This window comes from Paroedura picta, chromosome 2 (genome assembly GCF_049243985.1).
Source record: "Paroedura picta isolate Pp20150507F chromosome 2, Ppicta_v3.0, whole genome shotgun sequence".
Classification (NCBI taxonomy): Eukaryota; Metazoa; Chordata; class Lepidosauria; order Squamata; family Gekkonidae; genus Paroedura; species Paroedura picta.
This window is the reverse complement of record NC_135370.1, coordinates 24,672,903-24,700,115: the sequence shown is the minus strand read 5'-3', so window position 1 is coordinate 24,700,115 and position 27,213 is coordinate 24,672,903. Positions and strand designations below refer to the sequence as shown.

The window sequence follows — 27,213 nt, the reverse complement described above, 5'->3', positions numbered from 1 at the left end:
TAACTTTAGTTTCGGCAAGGAGTGTCATGTATTTGTTTTGTTAACCCTTCAATAAAGAGATTTTGTCAACCAAGAGTCTGCTTACTGGGGGAAATTGACTTGAACCTGACACCCTGGTTAATGCTTGGATGGGAGCCCACCGAGGAAGTCTAGGGTCAGTAGGAAGAAACAGGCAATGGCAAACTAGGTCTGTTCATCTCTTGCTTTACTGTGGGTGGCCCAGGCTTCCTTAATTTCATCAGATCTCAGCAGGGTAAGTCCTAGTTAATACTTCCCAGGAGACCACTGAGGAAATCCAAGTCACTAAGCTGTAGAAGGCAATGGCAAAACACTTCTGTTTGACTCTTGCTTGTCTTTTCTGTTTGAAAACCCTACAGGGTTGAAATAAACCAGTTGCAACCTGATGGCACCTTACCTACACAAGAATGATAACCTTCCTTTTATAGGGAAGGAGTGCATTTACGGACAAAAGCCACGTAACGCCAAAGCCATACCTTGGTGAGCTCAGTGCCGACACTATTCATTTTATTTATTTTATTTCTATACCGCCCTCCCCGAAGGCTCAGAGCGGTTTACAGGAAACAACAAAATGGTACAGGTAACATCATTCAAGTAACAGTAAGGTGGTAATAGCAATAACATTTACATAATAACAATAACGTAATAACAATAGCCACAGTGACCAAAGGAAGCCTCCATAAACCACCAAACACCAGTGCTGGAAGAGCCCTGGACTCCAAGGCCTGTTTGTTTGGCTGCCTAGGGCAACTGGTTGGCTGCTCCGTGAAGAACTAGCGTTTTTATACCTCACTTTTGTCTACCCGAAGGTAGTGAATGCAAATACCTTTCCCTTCTTCTCCCCACAACAGATACCCTCTGAGGCAGGTAGGGATGAGAGAGTTCTAAGAGAACTGCTCTGTGAGAACTCTGAGAGAACTGTGGAAAGCCCAAGGTCACCCAGCTGGATTTTATGTGGAGTGGGGAATCAAACCCTGTTTTCCAGATTAGAATCCATGGCTCTTTAACCACTCCACCATACTGGCTCTCAAAGAAGAGTTGGTTTTTATATCCCACTGTTCACTAGTCAAAGTAGTTCCAAAGTAGCGTACAAAGACCTTCCCCTTCCTCTTCCAGGCTGGCTCTCAGGAGGCTGGTCTAACCCAGCAGGCTTTGCTTACGTTCTTACATTCACACTTAAAACACACACAATATCAAATAGAATGGGATCATAGTACTGCAAGTCATGAAAACGCCCACCTCTTCTGGGAGGCCATCTTATAAACCAGGATCCAAAACTGGAAAAGGAGGGAGTCTTAACTATTGCTGAGGAGACTATCTGGGTGCAATGGATGATCTAAGCTGGGTCACTGGTTTATGTGGGGAGAGAGAGTCCTTTAGGTATGGTGGATGCAAGTTCTGGAGAACTTTACAGGTGAGAGCCAGCAATTTGAAGGAACCCCTCCCTATCCATCCATCCATCCATCCATCCATCCACCCATCCATCCACCCACCCACCCACCCACCCATCCATCCATCCATCCATCCATCCATCCATCCATCCATCCATCCATCCATCCAAGGGTTGTCTGACAACTAGGCAAGGGATGTTTGGAGGTGGTTTGCCATATCCTGCCTCCATGTCATGACCCCTAGTGTTCTTTGGAAGAACTATCACCCAAATCCTTAGAGGTCTTCTATCCAAATACTAGCCAGCTTAGCTCCTGAGATTTGAAGGGATCGAACTAGCCTGGGTGATCCAGGTCAGGCGCTCTATACAGATTTAGGAAAAATACATTGAACTTGAGTAGATGTTAATTAAAACAACCCTGGGCACATACCTTCTTGCCCTGACATGCCTGAAGAATTATACTGTCCAGGGCTTAAGAGGATTTATGGCCACTGCTATTGTTCGGAACTCTTGTGCAATCCACCCAAGGACTCTAAAATGGCTACAACTCAAGAAAGGACACGGAGGTTGATGAACCACTGGCCTGATCTCATGAAGCTCATATTATGCATTTATTCTTCCCTGTTTAAAGCTTGCACCCCCTTAACAATGTGCTCCTTAGCTGGATTCAGATATCACATTGAGCCAACGGACGCCAGTCCACAGGTCCCGGTCTTTCTGAGCCTGCAGGCAATTGCTGAATTCTGACAAGAGGCAGTGGGGGCAGTGACAAAATGGACGCTGCAGGAGGTGGAGCCAACCACCAGATGTCAGGAAGTGAGGTTAGGGCTAATTCGAATAGCAACTCTGCAATGGTTCAGGCCCAACCTTTAATAGGATGCCTTTTAATCTGTACAGCCAACCAGAAGCCCTGCTGGGGAAACACCCAACATGGCCCACAGGCACTCTTTATAAGCACTTGGTGAGGGCCAGGAAAGCATTGGTGGGCACCACGTTGGGGACTCCTGACCCTCACCATTTGACAATTACATTGCAACAGTCCTGGAAACAAAAGTATGTTGGCAATCCCTTGGTGCCTTCCTTCACATACACACTTCTGTACTTTGTAGGGAGAGCCGGCTTGGTGTAGTGGTTAGGAGCACTGACTGTTAATCTGGAGAGCCGGGTTTGATTCCACACTCTTCCCCCACATGCAGCCAGCTGGGTGACCTTGGGCTTGCCACAGCACTGATAGAGCTGTTCTGGCCGAGCAGGAATATCAGGGGTTTCTCAGCCTCACCCACCTCACAGGGTGTCTGTGGTGGGGAGAGGAAAGGGAAGGCGACTGTAAGCTGCTTTGAGACTCCTTCAGATAGAGAAAAGCGGCATATAAGAACCGACTATACTTCTTCTTCTACCTCCTAGGGAGTCTGTTGTGGGGAGAGGAAAGGGAAGGAGAATGTAAGCTGCTTTGAGACTCCTTCGGGTAGAGAAAAGCAGCATATAAGAACCAATTCTTCTTCTACTACCTCACAGGGAGTTTGTTGTGGGGAGAAGAATGGGAAGGTGATTGGAAGCTGCTCTGAGACTCCTTCGGGTAGAGAAAAACGGCCTGTAAGAACAAACTCTTCTTCTTCTACTACAATCTTCATCCCTTTGTGTAGACAGACTTGACATAAGCATGTTACGCAGTACGTAGTAATCTACTAAAGAGCCTTGCTTTTCGGCCTTTCCGCACGCTGTTCATTCATTCATTCAGTCCTCTCCTGTCTCCCTTTCGAAATGATTACATGGGAAAGGAATTCTGCAGCATATATATGGTTTTGTCAGACACTTATGGCAGACCGACACAAACACAGGCGTACTTCATCGCACTGGCAACATGCTGGACACCAGCCGGGCTGTAACTACTCGCACGCCTCCTGAGGTTTTAATATAAACAGTTTCCTGAGCGCATTTCATTTAGCTCTTTCAGATGTGCCCAGCCTCTCCCAGCTTGGCTCTGGAGCAGAGTTCCTTTAAAGGAGGGAAGTTAAAGTAATTAGCAATTTCCAAAAGCAAACATTCTCCGTTCAGCCCTTACAGAAATGTTCCAGAAAGTAGTTACAGGTAGGAAACCAGATATTTGCTGTAGTGCAAAACAACCTTGCCTAATCTTGTGTAAACTGAAGCTTGGCTAACAAGAAACAGAGGGCACAATTCTCTGTCTTTACTGCAGCTCTTTGTGTTCTGGGGTGTCTCCTTCAGGAGGGCCTCGGAGGGCAGGGCGGGGTGAGGGGGCTTCTGTAGATCCATCTTTGAGAGCTCATTATGCTTTTATTGCAGAGGATCCAACCCAATGTGTTCAAAATGGCTGTGGGTCAGCCATCTGTGTCAAGGACTGCCATGGGTTAGCTTGGGAAAAGGAATTCCTCAGAGAAGGACCACCTGCCTCCCCAGCCCTGCCCAGGCAGACCGTCCCAGAGAGATGGACTCTCCAACATCTCTCTCCAAAGGGACCTTAAGACAGCAGGGTCCTCAGGCCTGGAGGCCCATGATCAGACCCACCACGGTCTCTCGAAGCCCCCAGGAACAGAGGAGGCAAAGGCAGACGCATGGGCCAGGCACAGGCCTGCATGCCTAGTGGCCGGAGGGCTCTCCTCTGCTACAGAAAAGCGACAAGAGACCATGTCACCAAGGTATCTGGGCCCAAGTACCGTTCTAGAGTAGGGGAGCTGATACAGCTTGTGCAGAGAAGCCTACCATGGGACTCCTGTAGGGAAACTCCCTATATAAGGATGTTGCCAGTGTGGAACTAACGTGGCCACCACTGCTGAAAAGAGCAAGAGTCCAGGAGCACCTTAAAAGCTAACAAAATTTATGGCAGGGGAGGAGCTTTTGTGAGTTACTGACTGAGTATGCACTGTGTGGGTTATCTGGGATGGTAGCAGCAGGGCAATCCTGACTGCACACAACACTGCCACCGACCCAGCACAGTTCCCTGGAAGGGCCGTGGTACGGGAATGCGTAATCTTCCGCGCTCCCTGGGATGCCACAGGCACCCAGGGGGGCTAGGTTGGGCCGGCGCCGTGCATAATGGGCAGAGCCGGGTCTTAACGATGGTTTGAAGCTCAAAGGCCTGGCTCCTCCACTGACCTGTGGTGTCCCTGCAGGGACACTGCATGCCCCTGTCAGCTCCGCGGGGCCACAGAGCTGGCCAGGGAGTCCTCCCACCCCCACAGTGGTGGGAGAGCAGCATGCCGCTCTCCTGCCATCGTGTGGTGGGGTCCCCATGCCCCCCCCCCCGCTGCTGCTGCCACCAGGCAGCACACCGGGCTTCTCAGCCCCACTGTTGTGTACGCACATATGCTACGCCAGGGCGATCCACATACGCTGGGCGATTCCCTCCACATGCATATGCAGGAAGCACCCCGATGCAATGCCCGGCAGCAGCCCAGCATGGCTACTGCCATCCATAATGGGTCACTATGACTCAAGAGAGCTCCTCTCTTGCCATAAATTTTATTCGTCTTTCAGGTGCTCCTGGCCTCCTTCTCTTTTCTGCTGCTACAAACAGACTGACATGGCTACCCATCTTGATCTATCGTTGCTGAAAGTTGTACCAGTTTCCTGCATTGTATGAGAACGTAAGAGAAAGCTACGTTGGATCAGGCCACAGGCTCATCCTCTCCAGCATGCTGTTTCACATTATATATATATAAAAAACAGGCGCCATCAGGAGATCCACCAGCAAGTCCAGAATTTGAGAAGCCTTCCTGTTGTTGACCCCCAGCCACCAAGAATACAAAGGGGCTTTTTGCACGGCTTCAAAATCGCACAATGGTTGCCAATTGGAAACGCTATTGATTTGCCATAACGCACGACGTCGTAGACAATCTGCAACACTCCTGAAACCGATCAGCAAAAAGCGCTTTGTTGTAGCGCTTTCAGGGGAATCCCAAAAAGTGGATTCACCCTCCGGAAAGCGCTACACTCTTGCAAACAATCTGCAACACTAGCGATAAAGACCTGTGCATTAACATTGTTGCGGTTTCTTCAAAGTCCCTCCTCCTGAGCCTGTCCTCCAAACTTCCGGCGAAGCGATCTCCATTTTTTTTTCTCCGAGCAAGCGGGGATAAACGCACCAGCGAGCCTCTTTCTGTTTAAAGGCTTCCCTGGCTTCAGTCCTTCACCTTTAGTCACTAAGCACAAACCACATAAAAGCCCGTTTGCTGAAATAAAGTCCCTTTATTTTTTACACATTAATTCAGCCGAAAATCGGGCCCGTGAGAGGGGGGGGGGATTTTTTTTTTATCACTCGAGGCAGCGTGGCAACGATCATACGATCAAACGACAGCTCACATTAGGCAGCTGGATGGGTCTCTCCGTTGCAACGAATCTACACAGATTCGTTACAATGGGTCTGTTTTTTTTTAAAAAACCTTTCTTAAAGGGAAAGGGGCTGTTTGGGAGCATGCTAACGGCTGCCCATTGGCTGCTTGACGGCTAGGGGCGGGACGAGCTTGGCAATAGCGCTTCCTTTTCTGCCGAGACCGGAAGCTGCGGGAAACGCTACAAAACGCAACCGGATTCCACTACAAAGGCAGGTATGCATAACGACGAATTCCACTATTTTAAATGGCGATTTTTCGTTCAGTGACCAATTTGCAACAAAGATCCCGGTGCGAAAAGCCCCAAAGTATTACTGCCCCAGACGTAAGAGAAGCCATGCTGGATCCAGTCCAACATTCTGTGCCACACGATGGTCAAAGTCACGATGGTCACGATGGTGCCATCAGCCTACCAGCAGGGCCAGAATTTCAGAAGCCCTCCCACCGTGGATTTCCAAACACCAAGAAGACTGAGCATCCCTGCCCCAGACATAAGAACGTAAGAGAAGCCATGTTGGATCAGGACTATGGTCCATCCAGTCCAACACTCCGTGTCAGACAGTGGACAAAACCCAGGGGCCATCGGGAGACTGACAGTGAGGCCAGAACTCCAGAAGCCCTCCCACTTGTCCCCTCCCCAAACACCAAAAATACAGAGCATCACTGCCCCAGACATAAGAACATAAGTGAACCCATGTTGGATCAGGCCAATGGCCCATCCAGTCCACAGTGGTGCCATCAGGAGGTCCACCAACAGGACCTGAACTCCAGATGCCCTCCCGCAGTTGACCCCCGAGCACCAAGAAGACCGAGTATCACTGTCCCAGACACAGTGCTCCACTTGTACCTTCTGGCTAATAGCCACTCATGGACCTCTACTCCAGATGTTTCTCCATATGTTTAAGGTCTGAGAATTTTGTGGCCTGACCTTGGCCTACTTGTGGATCATGATTCTGGACTGGGTCAAGGACTTTGGCATTTGACAGGGATCCTAGAGCCCTTCAGGAGAGACTAGGACTCTACCCTGGTGAGCAGGACATTCTGTACATAAAAGATACACAGCAGCAGAAGGAGCATTTTGCTTGAAAACATCCACATTTGCTGCTTGCCACTCACCAATAGTGATTTAACTGAAGCAGTGTTTGCGAGACTTCAATAACAACAATTATCTAGTGACGCACAAAGACATACACAAGCAATAAGCTGTCAACAGATTGTGTGCGCCAGTAAACTCTGCACATTTACTGAAAGAAAGCTAAGGATCTTCTGCGTAGTAGTTCCATGATGAACCTTTCAGAAAGAAGAAGAGCTGCTTTTTTATTGTCTACAATTGTCTTCCCTTCCTTTCCCCAGAACAGACTCCCAATAAGGTAGGTGAGGCTAAGAGAGCTCTGAGAGAAACTGCTCTGGGAGAAAAGCACTATCAGGGCTGTGACTAGCCCAAGGTCACCCAGCTGGCTGCGTGTGAGGGAGCAGGGAATCAAACCCAGCTCTCCAGATTAGAAGTCCGCACTCCTAACCAGTGCATCAAGCAGGCTCTCAAAGTTTGAGTCCCTTGGCATCTTTACAACAAATGAAGTTTTAGTCAAAGATTAAGCTGTCGTGTACATGCACACTTTTTAAGATATAATAAAATTTCCTCAACCATTACATATAGGGACAGGAGAGAGGATTAACAGCCAGGAAGGGCTAGTTTGATGTGTGCCTGCACACGAAAGCAGATAGCTTGAATAAAACTTTGTGGGTCTTAAAGGTACCCCTGGACTCTCAATTTGTTCTGCTGCTTCAGACCAACATGGCGACCCACCTGAATCTACCTTCAGAAAACGGAGTGCTAATAACTGCTTATGGTTTCAAGTCGGACAACACATTGCCATTGAATCCCACCCGTTCAGTCAGAATCTGCACTGAGCGGGTGATGACCCTGGAGCAGTGGTGACCCCAGGCAACTCTATGAATCTATGATTCTATTCTATTATTCTGTGACCCAGGCTCCAACCTGGTGGAATGAGCTTCCGGGAGAGCTAAGGGCCCTGCCGGAGTTGTCAGCATTCCGCAGGGCCTGCAAGACAGACCTCTTCCGCCAGGTCTTTGGTTGAGGCCAGAGCTGGGAAGATCAGGGACCCCTCCTCAGGTTGTGCTAGAACATCAGGCGAACCCCATACTCCAAGGCGGAGGGCAATCCGGACAGGCTGGGTAGGGCAAGGGGGGAATATTACTGCCGATCCTCTGTTTAGTGTTGTGTGGGTTTTTAATGGGGGGGGGGAGGGATAATTTGGGCTTTATGTAACTGTTACCCATCCTGAGTCATTTCCAAGAATGGTGTGGTGGGATAAAAATTCAATAATAGATAATAATTAAAAAAAAAAAAGGATCTTGTCAGATCTCGAAAGCTAAGCCAGTTCCACCCAGGTTAGTCTTTGCACTGGGAGACCACTGCAGAAGTTCAGGGTCACTACACTGAGGTAAGCGACAGCAAACCACGTCTTTCCTTGAAACCCCTATGGAGCATCCATGAATCGGCAGCAAGTCGATGGCAGATTTTTTTTTAAATCAATTTACCAGAAAACTCCCACTGGAAACTGCAGCTTACTACAAGGCATATTGTTCATTATTTCTGATTCCTGGCTAGTTCCACTTTGGCAATAATTACGGCCTTCTGATGTGCCAACGGGGTAATTGAAATGCGCGTTTATTACTCCTGCGGGGTTGGCTGGAGCACGCATATGCGCCGGCTGTGTTCTCCTTATGACTTGGCCAGACAAGAGACAGATGACTAAGCCACCCCCAGGGAGAAAGAAAGAAAGAACTCTGAGGTTACTGGGTAGCCCGAATGCAGGTCACAGACAGCTGTAATCATGCCCTTGCATCAGTGCTAGGTCCGTATTTCTGCCCTGACCTGGAAGGCCCAGGCTAGCCAGATCTGGTCAGATCTCAGAAGGTAAGCAAGGTCATACCTCGGTCTCTCCAGGCAGTGACAAACCATTTTGCTTGGTCCCCCTCCCCCCCCAAAAAAACATACCCTAGATCAAGGGTAGTCAAACTGTGGCCCTCCAGATGTCCATGGACTACAATTCCCATGAGCCCAAGGACACATTCATATAAGGTCACCCCCTAATAGTTCACTTTCCCCACCTTTACTGTGCTATTTCCAAGGCCTGGTTTGATTGACCGTTTGGAAAGATTGTGGTCCAAGGGCTTTGCATGTTGTGTGGATGGAAAACTGCCTATTTTTGAGAGGTCCCTTGCGTATCAGCCCTGTTTTCCTTAACTTGGACTGACCAGTGCCAGCTAATCCCCCTGTATCACTGGACAGCTTTTGGAGGGGCTGAAGACTCTATAGCAGGGGTAGTCAAACTGCGGCCCTCCAGATGTCCATGGACTACAATTCCCAGGAGCCCCTGCCAGCATTCGCTGGCAGGGGCTCCTGGGAATTGTAGTCCATGGACATCTGGAGGGCCACAATTTGACAAGCCCTGCCCAAGATAGTCAGAGGTTACATGAAGCTGGCTGTATCACCCCAAATCCATGTCCTGCCGTTTTGACCCTAGGCAGTTCGAATTTTCCATCCCTTCAAGTCGCCTCACAAACTGAATTCACATTTGGCAGGGGGTGGGGGTGGGGGAATGGAAACACATCAGGAGCAAGAAATAAATGTCACCAGGATAGTAGACTCGAATTGCTCCAGGAACAGCTCTTTTTAGCCACTTCCCCTTCTTCCCTGCCATCATCCTGGCAGACTTTTAAGGGGTTTTTTTTGTGGCAAGCAGCTAAGTTAAATATAAACACACAGCCCGACAAACCACATGTTTCCTTCCAAGACCTGTGTGTCATCCCAACGGGCAAGGGAAAGGGGGAAGGGGGGGGGGGGTTCGCATCGACAAATGCTGCCTAACCGCTTGAGGAGTGGAAGCAAATTAGGAATTCCACAGGGCCCCAAAACCGCCTCAGAATTATTTACAGTGACCCCGTGGAATCACGATAAATTTTATGTGGCCAGCTTTTGAACCCATGTTAGAAAAGGACATGTCCTGTACTAGGAAGGTGTAAGTGGGTAACCCTCGACTGGATAACCCAGGCTAACCTGGGATGAATCTGCACTTACTTGGTTTATTCCGTTGTGGATCCTGCTGAATCCAGATCGATTTAAACTTGGGTCTTACTCTCCCCACCCCCCCACTGAAACAGAAAAGTGTTCTGCATGTGGTTAGGGAAGCTCAGAAGGGGAGGGGGGGAGCCAAGTGCAACAGGAGCCTCTTTCTTTATTTTCTTGAAGGGGGGGTGGAGGAAAGAGGATTGGAGACAGCAAAGGATGGAGAAAAATAAAACCAAGAGGTGAATCTCTACCGAAAGAAGTTAGGGCTTCTGGAGCCTCTGCTGAGAGAAGTTAGGGCTTCTCCTTTAAGACAAGCTTGCAGCCTGGTAACGAGGAACTGAAGCTTGGCCAATCAGGGCTTCTCTACCACGGAGCTCAGCAGCAAATTCAGAACAGGCAGAGCTCTGCATGCTTTCTCATGCTTTCTCATGCTGATTTTTCAAATATTGAGGGTTATATCCACTCTAGGATAGTGCAGGGAAAAGGTAGGGTCACTCCGGATCAATCATGTTTGTTGCAGAGAGAAAATTTAAATTGGACAAAATCAAAATGGAAATCGCATTCAGTGGAGATGGCAGGGACTGAATCGGCCTGGGATTGGAATAAAGGCTCTCTGCAGATTCAGCCCTGATCTCATCAGATCTCAGAAGCTAAGCAGGGCTGGCCCTGGTTAGTATTTTGATTGGAGATCTACCAAGGTTGTGATGCGGAGGCAGACCGCCTCCAAGGGTCTCTTGCCTTGAAAACTGTACAAGGGTGGGGGGATCAGCATATGTTACCCGTGACTTGATGGCAGTTCCCACCATCATAAATGAACAGGAATTCTTTATGAAAATGAGAGAGGACATGGGGTAAACACAGTGAGCATAGAGGAGCAGGAAGATAAGCCTACATGAAGCAGTGATGGAGAACTTCCTGCAAAGGAAACTTCTCCCGATGCAATGACCAGCTACCTCGTATTTAGGGATGTGCACCAACAGGAAAATCCGGACCACTTCAGGTTCGGAAGAACCCGGCTTGGACCGGTGTAGGCTCGGCCGAAACTCCTGCTTTGTCCGAGTCTTCAGCCGGAGTACACTGGCCGTCTCCATTAAAATCTCCATGCTCCCCTGGGCAGGCTGAAGTTGCACTGCCATGGTAAGAATGGGGCTTGTTTTGGGAGGCTAGAAAAGGAAGGGCCTGTCTCCCCCTCCTTGAAGCCCGCCCTCTCTGATGCCTGGCAGGACGCTTCCCTCCCCCCATGGCACACTTACCTTGTGGTGCTCGGGGGAGGTGACGGCCACGGAGCGCTTCCCTCCGGACGGGACGGGAGTTGGGGGACCAGCTGCAGGGGAGTGAATGGCGGCGGTGGCCCGGACAGGGAGCAGGCAAGGGTGGGGCTCTCGCTGTCCTCCTCTCTTCAGGGCAGGCGAGAGACCCAGGGCATTGCTCCAGGGCGGGCGGGCACCGAGGCAAGCCGAAGTGCGCCGAAGTGTGCCGAAGCATGCTTTGGACATGCGCTTTGCCCATGTCTCCTTGTAGGATTTTATGCCTCAGACTGCCCCAATCAAAAAATCTCCGAAGCCTCTGGTTTGGAGATTTTTCAATCAAAGCAGTACGAAGCACACAACCCTACTCATATCCTTCTGAGCCTGGGAGATCTCTGGGCTTCGTGCGCCCTCCTCCTCCCCAACTCAATAATTAAAGCTTTCTTCTCCTTTCCCAACAAACCAGCATTAGGCGGTATGACTGAACCATAAACTGTGATCTGCTCTCTTCCCTCCAAGCCAAGATTGCTGCCACCCAGGGATGAATGCCCGTGGAGTTCCCAACATTGCTGTGAATGGAGAGCATCCACATAACAACACGGAGATCTCCCTAAGGGTCACATGGCCTTTCCCAGAAGTCAGGATGGCCACTGACATCGCTTGACGCCACTGGAGCCAACTTTCCCTCTGGCTCTACAGGCGAAGACTCTTTTTCCACAAGGGAAATGGTAAATGATTGATCTATCGACTGACTGGCTGGCTCCTACATCTTCCTTCCACGCCCACTTTTCCAAAGAGGCATGCAACCCCATCCAGTGGTCCTCAAAACCTGGAAGATATTTCAGGGAATCCTCTACAGTCAAAGGTTGAATAAGACTGGTTTACTGTCCTGGCTTCAACCCTCTGCGGCTACTTTTCCCTCCCACCATTTTGGGCACTTTAAAAATATCAGTGATTGCTAGATTGCTACAGCATTAACAGCAGGGGTAGTCAAACTGCGGCCCTCCAGATGTCTATGGACTACAATTCCCAGGAGCCCCCTGCCAGCGTTCGCGTTCGCTGGCAGGGGGCTCCTGGGAATTGTAGTCCATGGACATCTGGAGGGCCGCAGTTTGACTACCCCTGATTAACAGCATTGAAGAGTCAGGATATCAGCCTTAATACAAAGTGCTGGCTAGTCAACACCATTGTCTCCCCCATAACAAGCTATGGATGTGAAAGCTGGACCCCAAAGAAGGAAGACAGGAGGAGAATAGATGCTTTCAAATTATGGTGTTAGAGACGAATGCTGCGAATACCATGGACAGCCAAAGTTGACAACAAGACAGTTTTAGAGAGGAGCAAACCATTAGAAGGCAAGATATTATGGCTAAAGCTCACTTGCTTTGGACACATCATGCGAACAAACTCGCAAGAAAAATAATTAATGCTCTGCATGGTCAGTGGCAAGAAGAAACGTGGTCGCCAAAGGATCCATTGGCTCGACATGATCAAAGCCGATACAGGGATGACCATGAACCCACTAAAAGAAGCAATCAGAGACAGGGGTGCATGGCGAAGACTTTCCTATAGAATCACTAAACGGATAACATCATCAGCAATCTGTTATCACTATCTACTCAGCCTCTGAATTCCTATTTTTTGTTTTTGTTTAAATCTCTGGCCTTTTTATTACAGAGATATTGAGGGGCAACCCTTTCCTATTGTCTTTGAGAAGAAAAGAAGATGTGGATTTAGAATGCAGTTGTTGATCATGAGAACAGCTTGTTATAATGCTATAGAGCAGGGGTAGTCATACTGCGGCCCTCCAGATGTCCATGGACTACAATTCCCAGGAGCCCCTGCCAGCATTCGCTGGCAGGGGCTCCTGGGAATTGTAGTCCATGGACATCTGGAGGGCCGCAGTTTGACTACCCCTGCTATAGAGACTTCAGCCCCTCCAAAAGCTGTCCAGTGATACAGGGGGATTAGCTGGCACTGGTCAGTCCAAGGTAAGGGAAACAGGTCTGATACGCAAGGGACCTCTCAAAAATGGGCAGTTTTCCATCCACACAACATGCAAAGCCCTTGGACCACAATCTTTCCAAACGGTCAATCAAACCAGGCCTTGGAAATATCACAGTAAAGGTGGGGAAAGTGAACTATTAGGGGGTGACCTTATATGAATGTGTCCTTGGCCCACGTCACTAGCTTTGACGTTGAAACAGAACAAAAACTCCACAGGGAAATTATAAGAAGAGCTAGTATTTATACTCAGCTTTTCTCTATCCAAAGGAGTCTCAAGGGGCCTTACAATTGCCTTCCCTTCCTCTCCCCACAACAGACACCCTGTGAGGTAGGTAAGGTTGAGAGAGCGAAATAATTCCAGCTTCCCTCCTCAACCAACTCTTCAGGAGAAATGAAGCCCCCCTCCCCTCCTTCATAAGACCCTAACAGAGGTGGTCTAATATGTCAATATAATCAATATAATTTAATCAATATAATTTCATTTGGAAAGTTAAATTATCAGCTATTATTAATGTAACTTCATTGCATGCCCATGCCTATTGTTACCCGCTCTGAGCCAATCGGGAAGGGCAGGTTATAAAAATAAAATTATTATCATTATCATTATTAGCTGAAGTCCATTATTAGTGAATTCCAAAGGAGGGAGTGGGAGCGGGAGGGAGTAACTGAACCCACAGGAACACCCCCCACCCCACCCCATGATCTTTCTAATTTCTGGGCCTGTCTGTGGATGAGATCTGATGAGATCTGAGAAGCTAACCAAGATCTGAGAAGCTAACCCTGTTTAGAATTTGGATGGGAGACCACCAAGGAAGTCCAGGGTTCCTATGCAGGGGTAGGCCATAACAAACCACCTCTTCTCACCTCTTGACTTGGAAACCCCACAAAGGGCCACCCGGAGCCACCCACCAACAACAGCCCAATAATATGAAGACTGTTTCATAGACTTGTGTTTTGCTATAATCCTTCGTGTTTATTTATGAAAGCAGTAAGACAGGAGGGGCAAACGGGAGTGAAGGTTTTGCTTACCAGAGACTCTTGCCCTGTTGCAGAACAACGATAAAAACTCGCGTGGCTGGTCTAGCCAGATCACCGCACTGACGCGGAAGGCTTGTTTATTAATTTCTTTGTGCTTCTGGAGGAGGTACAGACTTAGCACTTAATTGCAGCCGTACACTGTCATTTTGGATTGCAAGCAGACCCTTATTGATTCAAAAGCTGCTCTTCTCAAGCGTTGTTACCCTACATCGTTCCATTGTTGTTTTCTAGCCCAGGGGTAGTCAAACTGCGGCCCTCCAGATGTCCATGGACTACTATTCCCAGGAGCCCCTGCCAGCAAATGCTGGCAGGGGCTTCTGGGAATTGTAGTCCATGGACATCTGGAGGGCCGCAGTTTGACTACCCCTGTTCTAGCCTATCATTATGGCACTGAAAGGTAAGGTGCAATTCCTGGATCCTGCCGAGAGGAAAAGGACGACGAGCAGGTCATTAGGAAAAAAACGAGGTGTCACGTCACAAGGTTGGTCTCGCATCTGGGAGGATGAGGCCACAGGGCTGTAGCCGCCTGAAGACTTAATTTCACAATGGCATGTGTAATGAGAGAGGTCTGAATTTTAAAGCCCCCACCCCACCCAAATAAAACCCTCAAGAAAGTCATGCCAGCAATGTGGAAGGCTGAAGGCAAAGAGGATGACCCGACAGGACAATAACGATATTGGAGGTTTCCACGCAAATTATTTTCATCAATTCTCCGGTGTCCCCCAGAGTGTGCCTTATTCTGCTATTTGTGCAGAACTGGGGCAAGGTTTTTTGGAAGCTAAGTCCTGGCTTAAGATATACTTTGGAGCTGAGACGGGTGGTTTACTTTTTCATTTGAAAAATGACTCTCGTTGTAGCCCTGGGGTCTTCTGCGACTGAACTAAAAACCTCTCAAACTGGACTATCGGTAGATTCTTTTCTACTTCCTTAGGAATCACCCATCTTTCATGTCATAAAACAGAGACTATCGGGCCTTGAATTCCCTCCTTTTCCCTTTATTACATCCCAAAGGTCTACTAAAGAAGGAAACTGCATTCCAATAACTATTAAACAATTACTCCTCTGATCTAATTTTTTAGATTGAAGTACTTACAGCCTGAAGTACTTACAGCCTCTTTTAGTGTATTACTGGACTTTTGTTTTACTGTTGTCTATTTATATTTTCTCTTGCTCTGACCTTCTGCCATAGTTTTGAGGATATGAGGGGGGGGGTTGTATTTTATGATGTTTTATGATTATACTAGCTTCAAAGCTCGTTCCTAAGAATGGGCCTTGAATGGGTTGCCTCCCCTGGCCCATGGCCCCTGGCCAGGCAGCTTAAGGTGGCTTTGGGCTGCACCTTGCAGCCAGATCAAGTGGGGCGGGCGGACATTGGCCAGCTCGCTAGCAGGCCTGGGACTGAGCTCCTTAGCAGGCAGTCAGCAGGCGGGAGGCCCTTGTTAGGAGGTCCAGCCTAGCAGGTGAAGAGGCCCTTGTTAGCAGGCCCTGCTTAGCAGGAGGACCTCGTTAGCAGGGCCAGCCTAGCAGGCCAAGAGGCCCTCGTTAACAGGGCCAACCTAGCAGGCTGGGAGGCCCTGGTTAGCAAGCCCTCCACCACGTCCCTTTGCCCATGACCCTCTCCCCTTACCTACTGCTGGCTCCAGGCATTGAGGTGTGTCTGAAAGCAAAGAGGCTAGAGTCCAGGGACGGAGGCGGGAGCTGTAGGGGCGGGAGCTGCAGGGGCAGCGCCAATCAGGGTGCAGCCAGCAAAGCTTTGCTGGCTGCTCCCTGATTGACCCAATTCCAACTTGGACAGCCAACTTGGACGGTCCACCCCCCAGACTGTTTCACAAATATATAGAGGAACCATGGATAAGGATTGTGTTTTTATGCAATATTTTATTGTGAACCACTGTGAGCCAACTTGCTGTGAGCAGCAGTATATATATTTAATACACACACTTTGTAATATTCCAGAATGCTAATACATGAACAGACAAACAAACAAACAAACGAAGGACTCAACTGAGGAAGCTGCAGCCCTTGGTTTGCAAGACCTGAGCAACACTGTTCATGGCAGGACACTTTGGAGATTATTCATTCGTAGGATCACCATGAACGCACAGACAGACAAGTCTGCCTTCTACTGTTGTAATCAACTTTGACTCAGGTGCTGAAGAGTGGCCTTGAACAGTAGACATTTGTAGTCAACATGAGAGGGGAAATTGCTGCAGAGTATAAAATACTTTTCTGTTTTTATTTCCCCCCTGTCTACACCTTGATTAAGCTGGCTACAACAGAGCTGTCAGCGATCCAAAGAATCTCAGTCGCCAACACAATTGTAACTGCATAACTCAGGTGACCCCAATGCAGTGGCCTTGGGCACCCACCAACCCTTTCCCTAGTGCCCACCAAGGGCTTTTTAAAAAGTGCATGGGGCTAGGTGGAACTTTTCCCCAGCTGGCCTTCTGAATGGCTGTGCAGAATAAAAGGTATTCTGTTAAATAAAGATTCTGCCTGAAATGCTGGATACTTATTATTAGAGTTAGACAGAAATGTTGTGGCTGGCTCCGCCTCCTGTGGCACCCATTTTGATTGGCTCCGCCTCCTGCGGCTGCCATTTTGTGATTGTCAGAATTCCAAAGATGCAATCTGGCATAAAAAGACAGAGGAAATGTACCCATTCTGTTTCCGCACCCTCCTTCACTGTCCATCTACCACAGGCATCCATTCCTCTATCAGAGGGGAGAAATGCTTCTTCTAAGAGGACACCTTTTCAGATGTCGTTTGCTTTTAATAATGCTTTCTAAAATAAAAATCTGCTTGTTCGATAGGCTGAACCTTTTAAAGCCTCAATTTTATCGACTAAATGTTTGCAAACCCCTGTTCTTCAAACACAATGCTTTTCATCTGGAGCACACATTAAAAAGGCCCTTTCCAGCTCTTTGATGTGGAATTGGATGCATTGAAGGACAGCCTCCGATGAACATGACATTTTTAGATCAAAAGGGTCCAACGCTAGCAATTTGCACTAGGAGGAAAGGAGAGGAAATAGCAAGCTTTTAAATAGAATGCAGAGGGAATGAAGACGACAATAGCTGATGTGTTTTGTACCCTGCTTTTTACAACCCAAAGGAGTCTCAAAGCGGCTGGCAACCACCTTTCTCTCCCCCACAGCAGGCGCCCCACGAGATAGGTGGGGCTGAGAGAGCTCTGAGAGAACTGGGGATGGCCCAAGTTCACCGAACTGGCAGCACGTAGAGAAGGAGTGCGGGGAAAAGGCTGCCACATAGAGGATGGAGCAGAGTTGTTCTTTCTTGCCCCAGAGGGACGGACCAAATCCAATGGGATGAAATTAATTTTTTTTAAATCCATCTAAACATCCGGAAGAAGTTCCTGACAGTTAGAACGGTTTCTCAGTGGAACAGGCTTCCTCAGCAGGTGGTGGGGACGTCATGCTTTGTCACAAAAATTCAGGTCTAGATGGAGCGCCATTAAAGTTCAGACCCTTCCCAAATGGAACTAGTTCAGCAGGTTTTGATAGGTGTTTTTAGGAGGCTATAAAAAGGTAAAGGTATCCCCTGTGCAAGCACTGGGTCATGTCTGACCCTTGGGGTGACGTCCTCTAGTGTTTTCATGGCAGACTCAATACAGGGTGGTTTGCCAGTGCCTTCCCCAGTCATTACCATTTTACCCCCCAGCAAGCTGGGTACTCATTTTACCGACCTCGGAAGGATGGAAGGCTGAGTCAACCTTGAGCCAGCTGCTGGGATCAAACTCCCAGCTTCATGGTCAGAGCTTCAGACCTTCATGTCAGCTGCTTTACCACTCTGCGCCACAAGAGGCTCTTAGGAGGCTATAATCTGATATAAAAACCAGGCATCATGCTTTGGAGCTTGCGCTATTACTCTTCTATCAAAACTCGCCACAACAAACTACGAACGCTCAATCTGGCCGAGTTAGTCGCCATCCCTGTAACCGGCTCTTAAGGAAAAAATGGCGAGCCACTGGAATTCTGTTAGAACGGGGGAAGACCGGCAATAACACATCAAACAGTAGCAGTCTCGCTGAGGTTTGAGATCAGCAAGGAATATTAAGAACCTGTTCAATTGCATCGGGAGTCCGCAGGGTTTTGCCTGTGGCTACCATGGTGCCTGCTCACACCTTCCCTGACACGCACTGAGGAGTTCTATAGAAAACAGACATGGCCCCACAGGGCTTTTGACTGGTTGTGCAGACGAAAAGACATCTTGTTAAAATGAGCTTCAGCCTGAAATGCTGAAAGGTTACTATTTGAATGATAGATCGCATCACTCCCTGCCATTTTGGGGCTGGTCCCCTCTCCTGTGGCAGCCATTTTGTGGTTGTGTCACAATTCTAAAAGTGTCCATTAGTTCAAGAAGATGAGCGATCCCAGGATTATTTTCAATTGTAAATACGTTTCATCCTGGGATGGCTGCCCATGTTTTCCATGGGTAACATCTGTGGTTGGCTTCAGATCCTCATATTTCCAAGTCTTACAAAGTAGTAAGAAAGCGGAGAACCAGCATGACACAATAAGTGTCACAGTTAGATTAAGGAGATCTGGTTTTGAATGTGAGTTTGACCCCTGAGACGCATCAGATGTTTTGGGCTACTCTCTCTCGAGCCTCACCTACATCAGAGAACAATTTGTGCACTGCATCACAGGATGCACACTCTTGCACTGCATTATGGGGGTTATAGTGTTTTAAGGGGCACTCCCCCCCAGGCAACTGTGCAACTCCTGTCCTGCATTCCAAAAAGGAGCTGTTCTAATTGGCTGTATTATGAATTATGAATTTCAAGTATTCAGCAAGTCAGGACTTGCCCAAGACCCTGCAGCTTATGGAGTTGTTATGGAGATTCAGTAGAGCAGGGAGACAATTATATTGCCCTGATCTCTTCAGAGGACAGGCCTGGTAGCACAGGCTTTGACAAATCCCAGGTGCCAGGTTGCCCTAGCACCTAAAAATTTCTTGTGGGCCCAAACATTTTCAGCAATTATTTTTATTACAAGGTTCTTATGGTGACAGCTAGGGAAACCCCCCTATTTATTTATGCACTACAATGCTTTTGTCATATCTTAGCTTGTATAGAATTACAGGGAAACTGCGTATAGTTCAGAAAAAGATGTTGAGGTAGCAATAATTAGAAAAGGGAGTCACTCAAATACAAAACTCTAAAGGCTCCAAAATGGTGTCTAAATTTGGCTCTGTCAAGGTGTATGCTAATAGCATCGGTATATAAAAACAGCGGCAGAGGTGGGGAGGTTCTGAGCAGACAAATGATGGGCCAGGTGTCTCTCAGGTGACCTGCAGCCAGCTGGGTCAGGTTCTAGAGTCATTGGCCCCATTCCCCCCAAACACACGCAGGACTTCTCCCATTGGTCCAGCCAGACATTTAGCCATCCCTTCAGGCACAGAGCCAAGGAAACCACGGGCAATGCTCCTCCTTTCCCCTAGCCACTCCCTCCGCCACCCTTGCTTCAACAAGCCCCCCAGCTGGGCTGCCTCACCTATTCCCAGCTGCTGCTAAGGGCTGCTGGCTCAGCCTCTCCCCTGGGGCTGTCCTTGCTTTTTCCAGAGCCAGCTGCTTAGAGCTGTGAACATGCCTTTCTCCTTCCAGCCTTCCTCCGGGCTTTCCTCACAAGGAGCATCCCCTGGCCTGCAGTAAATGGACTCCCCCTTGAGCCTGTCCAGTCACACGAGGCATCTCTTTCCCGCTGATCCATCCCTTTTTTTAAATTTCAGGTTTTTAAAATCTCGAAGCCGCTCACGCTGTTTGAGGGAAACCAAAGGCTTCAAGGAAAAGGCGCCTGGAACCTGGATCATGTAAACACCCCGCCAGTTTAATGAATTTTCCATGCCTTTTGCAAACAGCCCCATCTGAAGGATCCTTGCCGCCAACCCCGCCCCCCCCCCACAAATAAACTGCACTTCCCTTTCAGAGGCATAACTGAATTCACCCAGCATCCGAAAAAGCTACGCCAATACTCACAGTTGCTTATTACTCCTCCGAGAGGGTCGCCTTTGAAATCGAACTCGATGTCCATGTACTTTCCCTGTGAAGAGAACGCAGGTGAAGAATGTCAAGAGGGCAGAGGAGAGGATGACGGGGGTGGGAGGGATGGCTGAAGCATCTGGGACTTTTCCATTAACAAAAGAGACAATTAAGAGGGGAGGGGGAGATTATAAAATCACACATGGTGTGGATTAGAGCTGACAAGGAGAACTTTTTCTCCCTCTCCCAAAATCCTGGAAGACGAGGGCATCCAATGAAGCTGATGGGCAGTAGGATCACGACAGACAAAAAAGAAATATTATTTTACACAGAAAGTGATTCAAATGTGGTATTTGCTGCCGGAGGATGTAGGAATGGTTTACATGAATAAACAGCTCTCAAAGGGAATGGGATAAGATTCACTGTGCTTCTGAATCCCAGAGCCAGGAGGAACCCAAAGAAGCCAGGGAGACAGGATGCTGGACTAGATGGGCCACTGGTCTGCTCTAGCAAGGCTCTTCTGTTGTTCTTAGGAAGGCCTCAGCCGCTGTGCCCTGTTGTTGGCCCTCCAGGGGAACTGGTCAGCCTAAGTGAGATGGGATGCTGGACAAGATGGGCCATTGGTTTGATCCAGCAGGGCTCTTCTGATGTTCCTAGGAAGGCCTCAGACTCTCTGCCCTGTTGCTGGCCCTCCAGAGGAACTGGTTGGCCCCTGTGTGAGACAGGATACTGGACTGGATGGACCACTGGTCTGACCCAGCAGGGCTCTCTGATGTTCCTAGGAAGGCCTCAGACTCTCTGCCCTGTTGCTGGCCCTCCAGAGGAGCTGGTTGGCCTCTGTGTGAGGCAGGATGCTGGACTAGATGGGCCACTGATCTGATCCAGCAGGGCTCTTCTGATGTTCCTAGGAAGGCCTCAGACTCTCTGCCCTGTTGCTGGCCCTCCAGAGGAGCTGGTTGGCCTCTGTGTGAGGCAGGATGCTGGACTAGATGGGCCACTGATCTGATCCAGCAGGGCTCTTCTGATGTTCCTAGGAAGGCCTCAGACTCTCTGCCCTGTTGCTGGCCCTCCAGAGGAACTGGTTGGCCCCTGTGTGAGACAGGATACTGGACTGGATGGACCACTGGTCTGATCCAGCAAGGGTCTTCTGGTGGTGGACAAACATAATGAAGTGGGTATCTCAAAAGGGGCTCTTTGGATTTGGAGGCTGAGTACTTCCACTGCCTTGATTCCTGCAATCTGATAAAGCATTTCTAAAGAGACTGAGGGGTAACTGTTGCAGCAAGGTGAAGAGGTTAATTTTTCTTTAGCTATGCCGAGGAAAGACCTGGCAGCTTGCAAAAGCCAAGCCATTAAATTGGGTCATCAATTCACAGGGTTCCCATTAAGTTGGAAGTGACTTGACAGCACTTAACCGTACAAAAGAACCTAATCACCACTAAAGAATCCAGGCAGGTACGAGACTTTGGACTGCAGCAAACTTTATAGGAATGTCAGCGATTCTTGGATGTTCACTGACAGATTTCAAGACAAATTTGACACCTACTGGCAGAAATCCATTTTCCTCCCTTAAAAAACCAAGCTTTCAAGTTTCCAGAGAACTTCCTGGAAAGTTGTGTTATTTGGACTGTGGATATCCGAAATTTTAAGCTATTGTTTCATTTTTATTTCATATTTATTTAGGAATTCAGGGCTGCATAATACACTTCTGCTCTCATTTTATCCTTAACAACCCCTCATGGCAGGATGGTGTTAAGATGAAAGAGAATGGGGCTAGCAAAGGAAGAAGCAGGCAGTCTAAAGCAGGGGTAGTCAATCTGTGGTCCTCCAGATGTCCATGGACTACAATTCCCATGAGCCCCTGCATTTGCTGGCAGGCGCTCATGGGAATTGTAGTCCATGGACATCTGGAGGACCACAGGTTGACTACCTCTGGTCTAAAGCACTGACCTGCTTCCGTGATGACGGCAAGGCCAGCTGAGCTAGTAGGTAGCTCAAACTCATGCAGCAAAATGATTAACCCTGCAGTTGTTTGAACCTGGATTACACCTTGATTTAAGGCCTGATTTCAGTGAGATGCCAGTGAGGCAAAGGAACTCTCCAGGTTGACTGTGCGTTTGCACAACCTTCAAATGAATCTGGGCTGCTACACCTGGAAAGTGCCAAGGCAAGTTCAAGCAATGGTCCCACTCTCGTACTACGGACTGTCAATGTGCTGGCCCAGCCCGTGCGTCGCTGCTTTGGATGAGTAGCAGACAAAAGCAAAGGAGTGCCGTGGCACAAATGCAAATTGTAACAAATAAGCAGTGATAGATCAAGATGGGCAGCCAGGTTATTCTGTCTCTAGCAGGGAAAAAGAGCCAGAGTCCAGCAACACCTTAAATCAGCGGTTCTCAATCTGTGGGTCGCGACCCCTCTCATGACCTTTTCACTGGGGTCGCCTAACACCACCAGAAAACACATATTTCCAATGGTCTTGGGAACTGAGACACCGCTGGTCTATGGAAGCGAGCAGCGCCCCCTCTCTAGATGGCCTGCATGGCCCCTTCCAACTCTATGATTCTATGATTCTCTCTATGGTTGCCCTGTGTGGGGGAAGCGTTGGCGTCAGGGAAGCCATTCAGCCCCAATGCAGAAGTAACCGCCCTGGAAAGCACCTGCCTCTCTGACTTCCCACTGACGGTGGTGTGGTGCATCCTGCGCAGGCGCGTTGCCGGTTGGACGGAGGAAGGAGGTCAGCCATAGCCGCCTCCATGGTCGGCGGCCAGGCAGTGCTGACAGCTGCCAAGTGGCTTAGACGGCAGCAGAGGCCGCCACGGGGTCCTGGGCACCGCCGCCAAGGTGAGGATGGGGTGGCTGTGCCCCCCTCACTGTGGGAGCTGCCCTGGGGGTCTCCTCGCCCAGCCTCCCCAGGGCTGGAGCTGCACATGCGTGCTGGGGAAGGTTGGCTGTGGGTCCCAGACCCCCTCCTTCCCCACAGGAGCCCCCCTACGTCCCTTATGCTTCATACCCTTGTGCTTTGCCAGGCAGTGCCTGTGCCTGCTAAGTCTCCACTGCCCTGCCTCCCCCTCTCTTCGCTTCTTGGGAAGATCCTATTCTTAGAACAGGGAGTGGAGAGTAGCAAGGGCTTGGGCTTGGGCTTGGGCTTGGGCTTGCGCTTGGGCTTGGGCTTGGGCTTGGGCAGGAGGTGGGGAAGAGTCCATTGTGAAGGCCCTCCAAGCCGCAGGGGAGACCAGAAACACCTTGGAGGCCAGCAGGGTTTTGCAGAGTATTTATTGGTAATTATGATTTATTAATAACACCGATGACATTAGCTCCAAGTCGCTGGGCTTCGCCGTGGAGAGGGTGAAGATCTAAATGTTCCTCAAGCAAGGCAGTCTTTAGGAGAACAAAAACAAAACCTCCTGCGCTATATAGCAATAAAACACAACTATATAGCAATAAAGAATTCAGAAGTGCTTTAAAAGTTGACTTCTTTCATTCCAAGTGGCATGTGTTATTCTGGATTGATATGCCGCAAGGTTCTGGGATTAAATACCTTGTTTCACCTCAGTTTTGTCACAGTATATTATTTAAGCAGAGACAAAGGTAAAGTTCCCAAGCGGTGTAAGAACCTGCTTAACAAGGATCCAATCTTTATCTTTATCGTTATATAATTTTGTTTGTCAACTATGCCATGGTGTTTTCTCTTATATTGTTGAATCCATTTCCTGTGGCTTCCTAAATTTGATTGCTTATATTTATTGTTTATATACCTTTCTGGCAATGGGCTCAGGGCGGTTCACAAAAGCGCCCATTAAAACCTATGCAGAGAGAAGAAGACAAGCTGTTTTTTTATACCCCACTTTTTCCAATCACATGAGTCCCAAAGCGGCTTATGAACTCCTTTCCCTTCCTCTCCCTGCAACAGACACCTACCCTATGAGTTAGGTGTGGCTGAGAGAGCTCAGAGAAAACTGTTCTGTGAGAACAGCCCTAAGAGAATTTTGGCTACGATTCATAACAGTAGCAAAATTACAGTTATGAAGAAGCAACAAAAATAATTTTATGGTTGGGGGTCATGAGGAACTGCATTAAAGGGTCGCGGCATTAGGAAGGTTGAGAACCCAGAGCAAGAATGTTCATGAAACTCTGCTTACTTCTTTAGACAGAAAAGATCCGGAATCCAGGAGCACCTTAAAGATTAACAAAATCTGGGACAGGGGAGGAGCTTTAAGGAGTCACTGCTCACTTCTTCAGTAGAAAAGAGCCAGAGTCCAGGAGCACCTTAAAGATTAACAAAATTAGGGGCAGGGGAGGAGTTTTTGGGAGTCACTGCTCACTTCTTCAGTAGAAAAGAGCCAGGGTCCAGGAGCACTTTAAAGATTAACAAAATTAGGGGCAGGGGAGGAGCTTTTGGGAGTCACTGCTTACTTCTTCAGTAGAAAAGAGCCAGGGTCCAGGAGCACGTTAAAGATTAACAAAATTAGAGGCAGGGGAGGAGCTTTTGGGAGTCACTGCTCACTTCTTCAGTGGAAAAGAGCCAGAGTCCAGGAGCAATTTAAAGACTAAAAGCATCCAAAAAGCTTTGTCAATACTCTTGTATCAAATAGCCCTTCTCGGTCCCAGATTTGCTCTGGAAACTTGGAACTGGGAGGGCTTTTTTGAACAGGTCCCAGCGTGGAACAGGGAAATGTTGCCAGACAGGAAAATGAAACCAGCCCCAATGATACCTGCCCATGGAAAAACTGGATCCCAGACCCAGTCCTCTGGGGAAAGGAATATGGCGATGCCAGTTTCGATAAGAGGCCATCATCAAATGTAATCTTGACAAATCATTTCTGGACAAAAGATGCCACCAATTAAAAAAAAAAACTGAATTAGAGATGCCACATACAAATCCAGGCAGGAAGCTACCGTCATGAAGATACAAAAAGAGACGTCCTATTTCTGCCGCTCGGTTTTAGGCAGCCAACCAAGCCAAGGAGAGCATTAAAAAAAGCAAAGAAACTAATTATGGATAATTGCGGGTTTGTGCCACTAGACAGCCCTGAATTTAGCCTCCAAGTCCCTATTTTAGCACCTTCGCTCCATACTCGTCTGGCAAACAAGGCCAAACAAATATGTAGACGACATAACTTGACTGTTCGCTCAATGGAGCAAGTATCCCCCTGTAGATCTGTATTCGTTTCAGCGGGACAAACAGACCTGCAACATTCTTGGTTCAGTCTTGTATTTCTAAAGACATAAAAATGCAGGCTCCTGGGGCAGGAGGGGGCAGGTGGAGGTCAAACAACAGCTGCCTCTTCTGTCCACCCACCAGAGTACAGAAAAATACACATGTGCCCTGAGGAGTGTTTTTCACCGGTGACTTCTGACCCTTAAGCTGTTTTTATTATCATTTTATTGATCAGTTTATATACCACTCCTCTCAGCACAACAATTAGATTATCTATTCCACTGTCCCGCCCCTGAGTGCCTCCTCCTCCAACCAGCTTGCCTGTCTGCCCAGCGGCCAGCCAATCGCCTTCTGTCCCCCACCGCTGACCACCCTCTCCTCCTTCCACTTCCCTCTGAGGCTCGGAGGCTGCAGATCCCTGCCGCATGAGAGCAACCCCTGCCGGTGAGTTCCCTAACAGCTGCCTGCAGCTTTTCCAGGTCCTGGGGTGAGGGGGAGGCCATCCACAGAGTTCTTCCATTCCACCCCCCCCCCAATCTAGCACCCATTGTATTCCTGAATGCAATGGACTTGGCCACTAGTAACATAATAAAACAATGAGTTCAGTTAACAATAAAAATCCAAGCGATACTTTAAAATCACTATTAAAAACTGTTGTCAGCACCAGTAATCGTTACTAAGATTTGTGTTAAGTCAACCATCGGGGATGTTCACTGAGAGGTTAGGAGGGGGGAGGGTGGCCCAGTATTTAGATGGTAGAGATGGTAGATGACTTTGGCAGTGACAATCGCTAAATTCCCAAGCTAGAGAATGTTTCTGCTTCCAATGTTGGCTTTCGACAGTCATCTCATTTACTTGGTGCCCTGGAAGTTCATTTGTTCCATTTAATTTTTTTAACTCCAGCTTCAATTTTCACCTTGTTAAGTCACATTAGAATTCTAATAATGAGGTTATTTCATTCCGCCTCAGGAATTATGACTAACTACATCCTTTTCTCCAGCATTTGCACTTCCCGGCACTAGTGTGTTTCTACAATCTATATGAGAATTTTTACATTACCTATTGAATTCTATGGAATATACCCTGACTTAAAGAGACGGTTCCCTAGCAGGAGTCTGACTCGTCAACTGCGAATTCATCCTCTGACGATTAGAATTTCAAGTGAGAAGCGGGCAGGGGAGTAGACAGAACTTGTCAGATTCCCTCTTAAAGTTAGTTCTACCTTTTTTTCCCAACCTTTAAGTGGTTGTCGTGAAGCGCAAACGGAGCCTCGCAGATATTTGCATGATGTGAAATGAGTCGCACCGGAGAATTGGCAGAGTGTTAAAATTAACATCTGGCTTATAAAAGCACAGCCCACTAATGAAAGTTCTAAGGGGTGGGAAGACACAAGTTCTAATCCGCAGTTGGCTCAATGGGTGACCCTGGGCCAGACACACTTCCCCAAGGGACAGAACGGGAAAGCCCACATGTCAAATGGACCCCCAGGAGAAAAGGGATATAAACGGGGGGGGGGGGAGCCCTCTCTAAAGCATTTCCTCAAATCCTAAGAGTATGTGCAGTGTTTTTTTGGATTGTATGGCTTTCAGAAGCAGTACAGTCTAGAACAGGGGTAGTCAAACTGCAGCTCTCCAGATGTCCATGGACTACAATTCCCATGATCCTCTGCCAGCAACATGACTCATCTTGCAATGGCTATACATTGTATATACAAAGACAAAAATGAGGGTGGGGGGTGAAGCTACAAAGATCAGAAAATATCAATTCCACTGTGATTTCTATTGGGGACGCAACTGTAATCAGCTCCATGTTTTATATGGATACTTACAAATCGAGAGGAGTTATCATTCCTCACGGTTTTGGCATTTCCAAAAGCTGGAAGAAAAATGGGAGAGAAAAGTTAAATATAG

The 27,213-nt window shown here is 48.3% G+C and overlaps 1 protein-coding gene across 3 annotated transcripts in view; it reads right to left on the bottom strand.

The window, feature by feature from the left end:
- The window catches only part of MYO1B (myosin IB), a 197,594-nt gene that overhangs the window by 66,698 nt on the left and 103,683 nt on the right, over window positions 1-27,213 (bottom strand). For all 3 annotated transcript variants that reach the window (XM_077319495.1, XM_077319496.1, XM_077319497.1), the window contains exons 6-7: window positions 27,132-27,178; window positions 20,143-20,206 (exon numbers count right to left, since the gene is read on the bottom strand). In XM_077319495.1, the coding sequence (XP_077175610.1) occupies window positions 20,143-20,206; window positions 27,132-27,178 (111 nt within the window). The remainder of the gene's footprint in view (window positions 1-20,142; window positions 20,207-27,131; window positions 27,179-27,213) is intronic.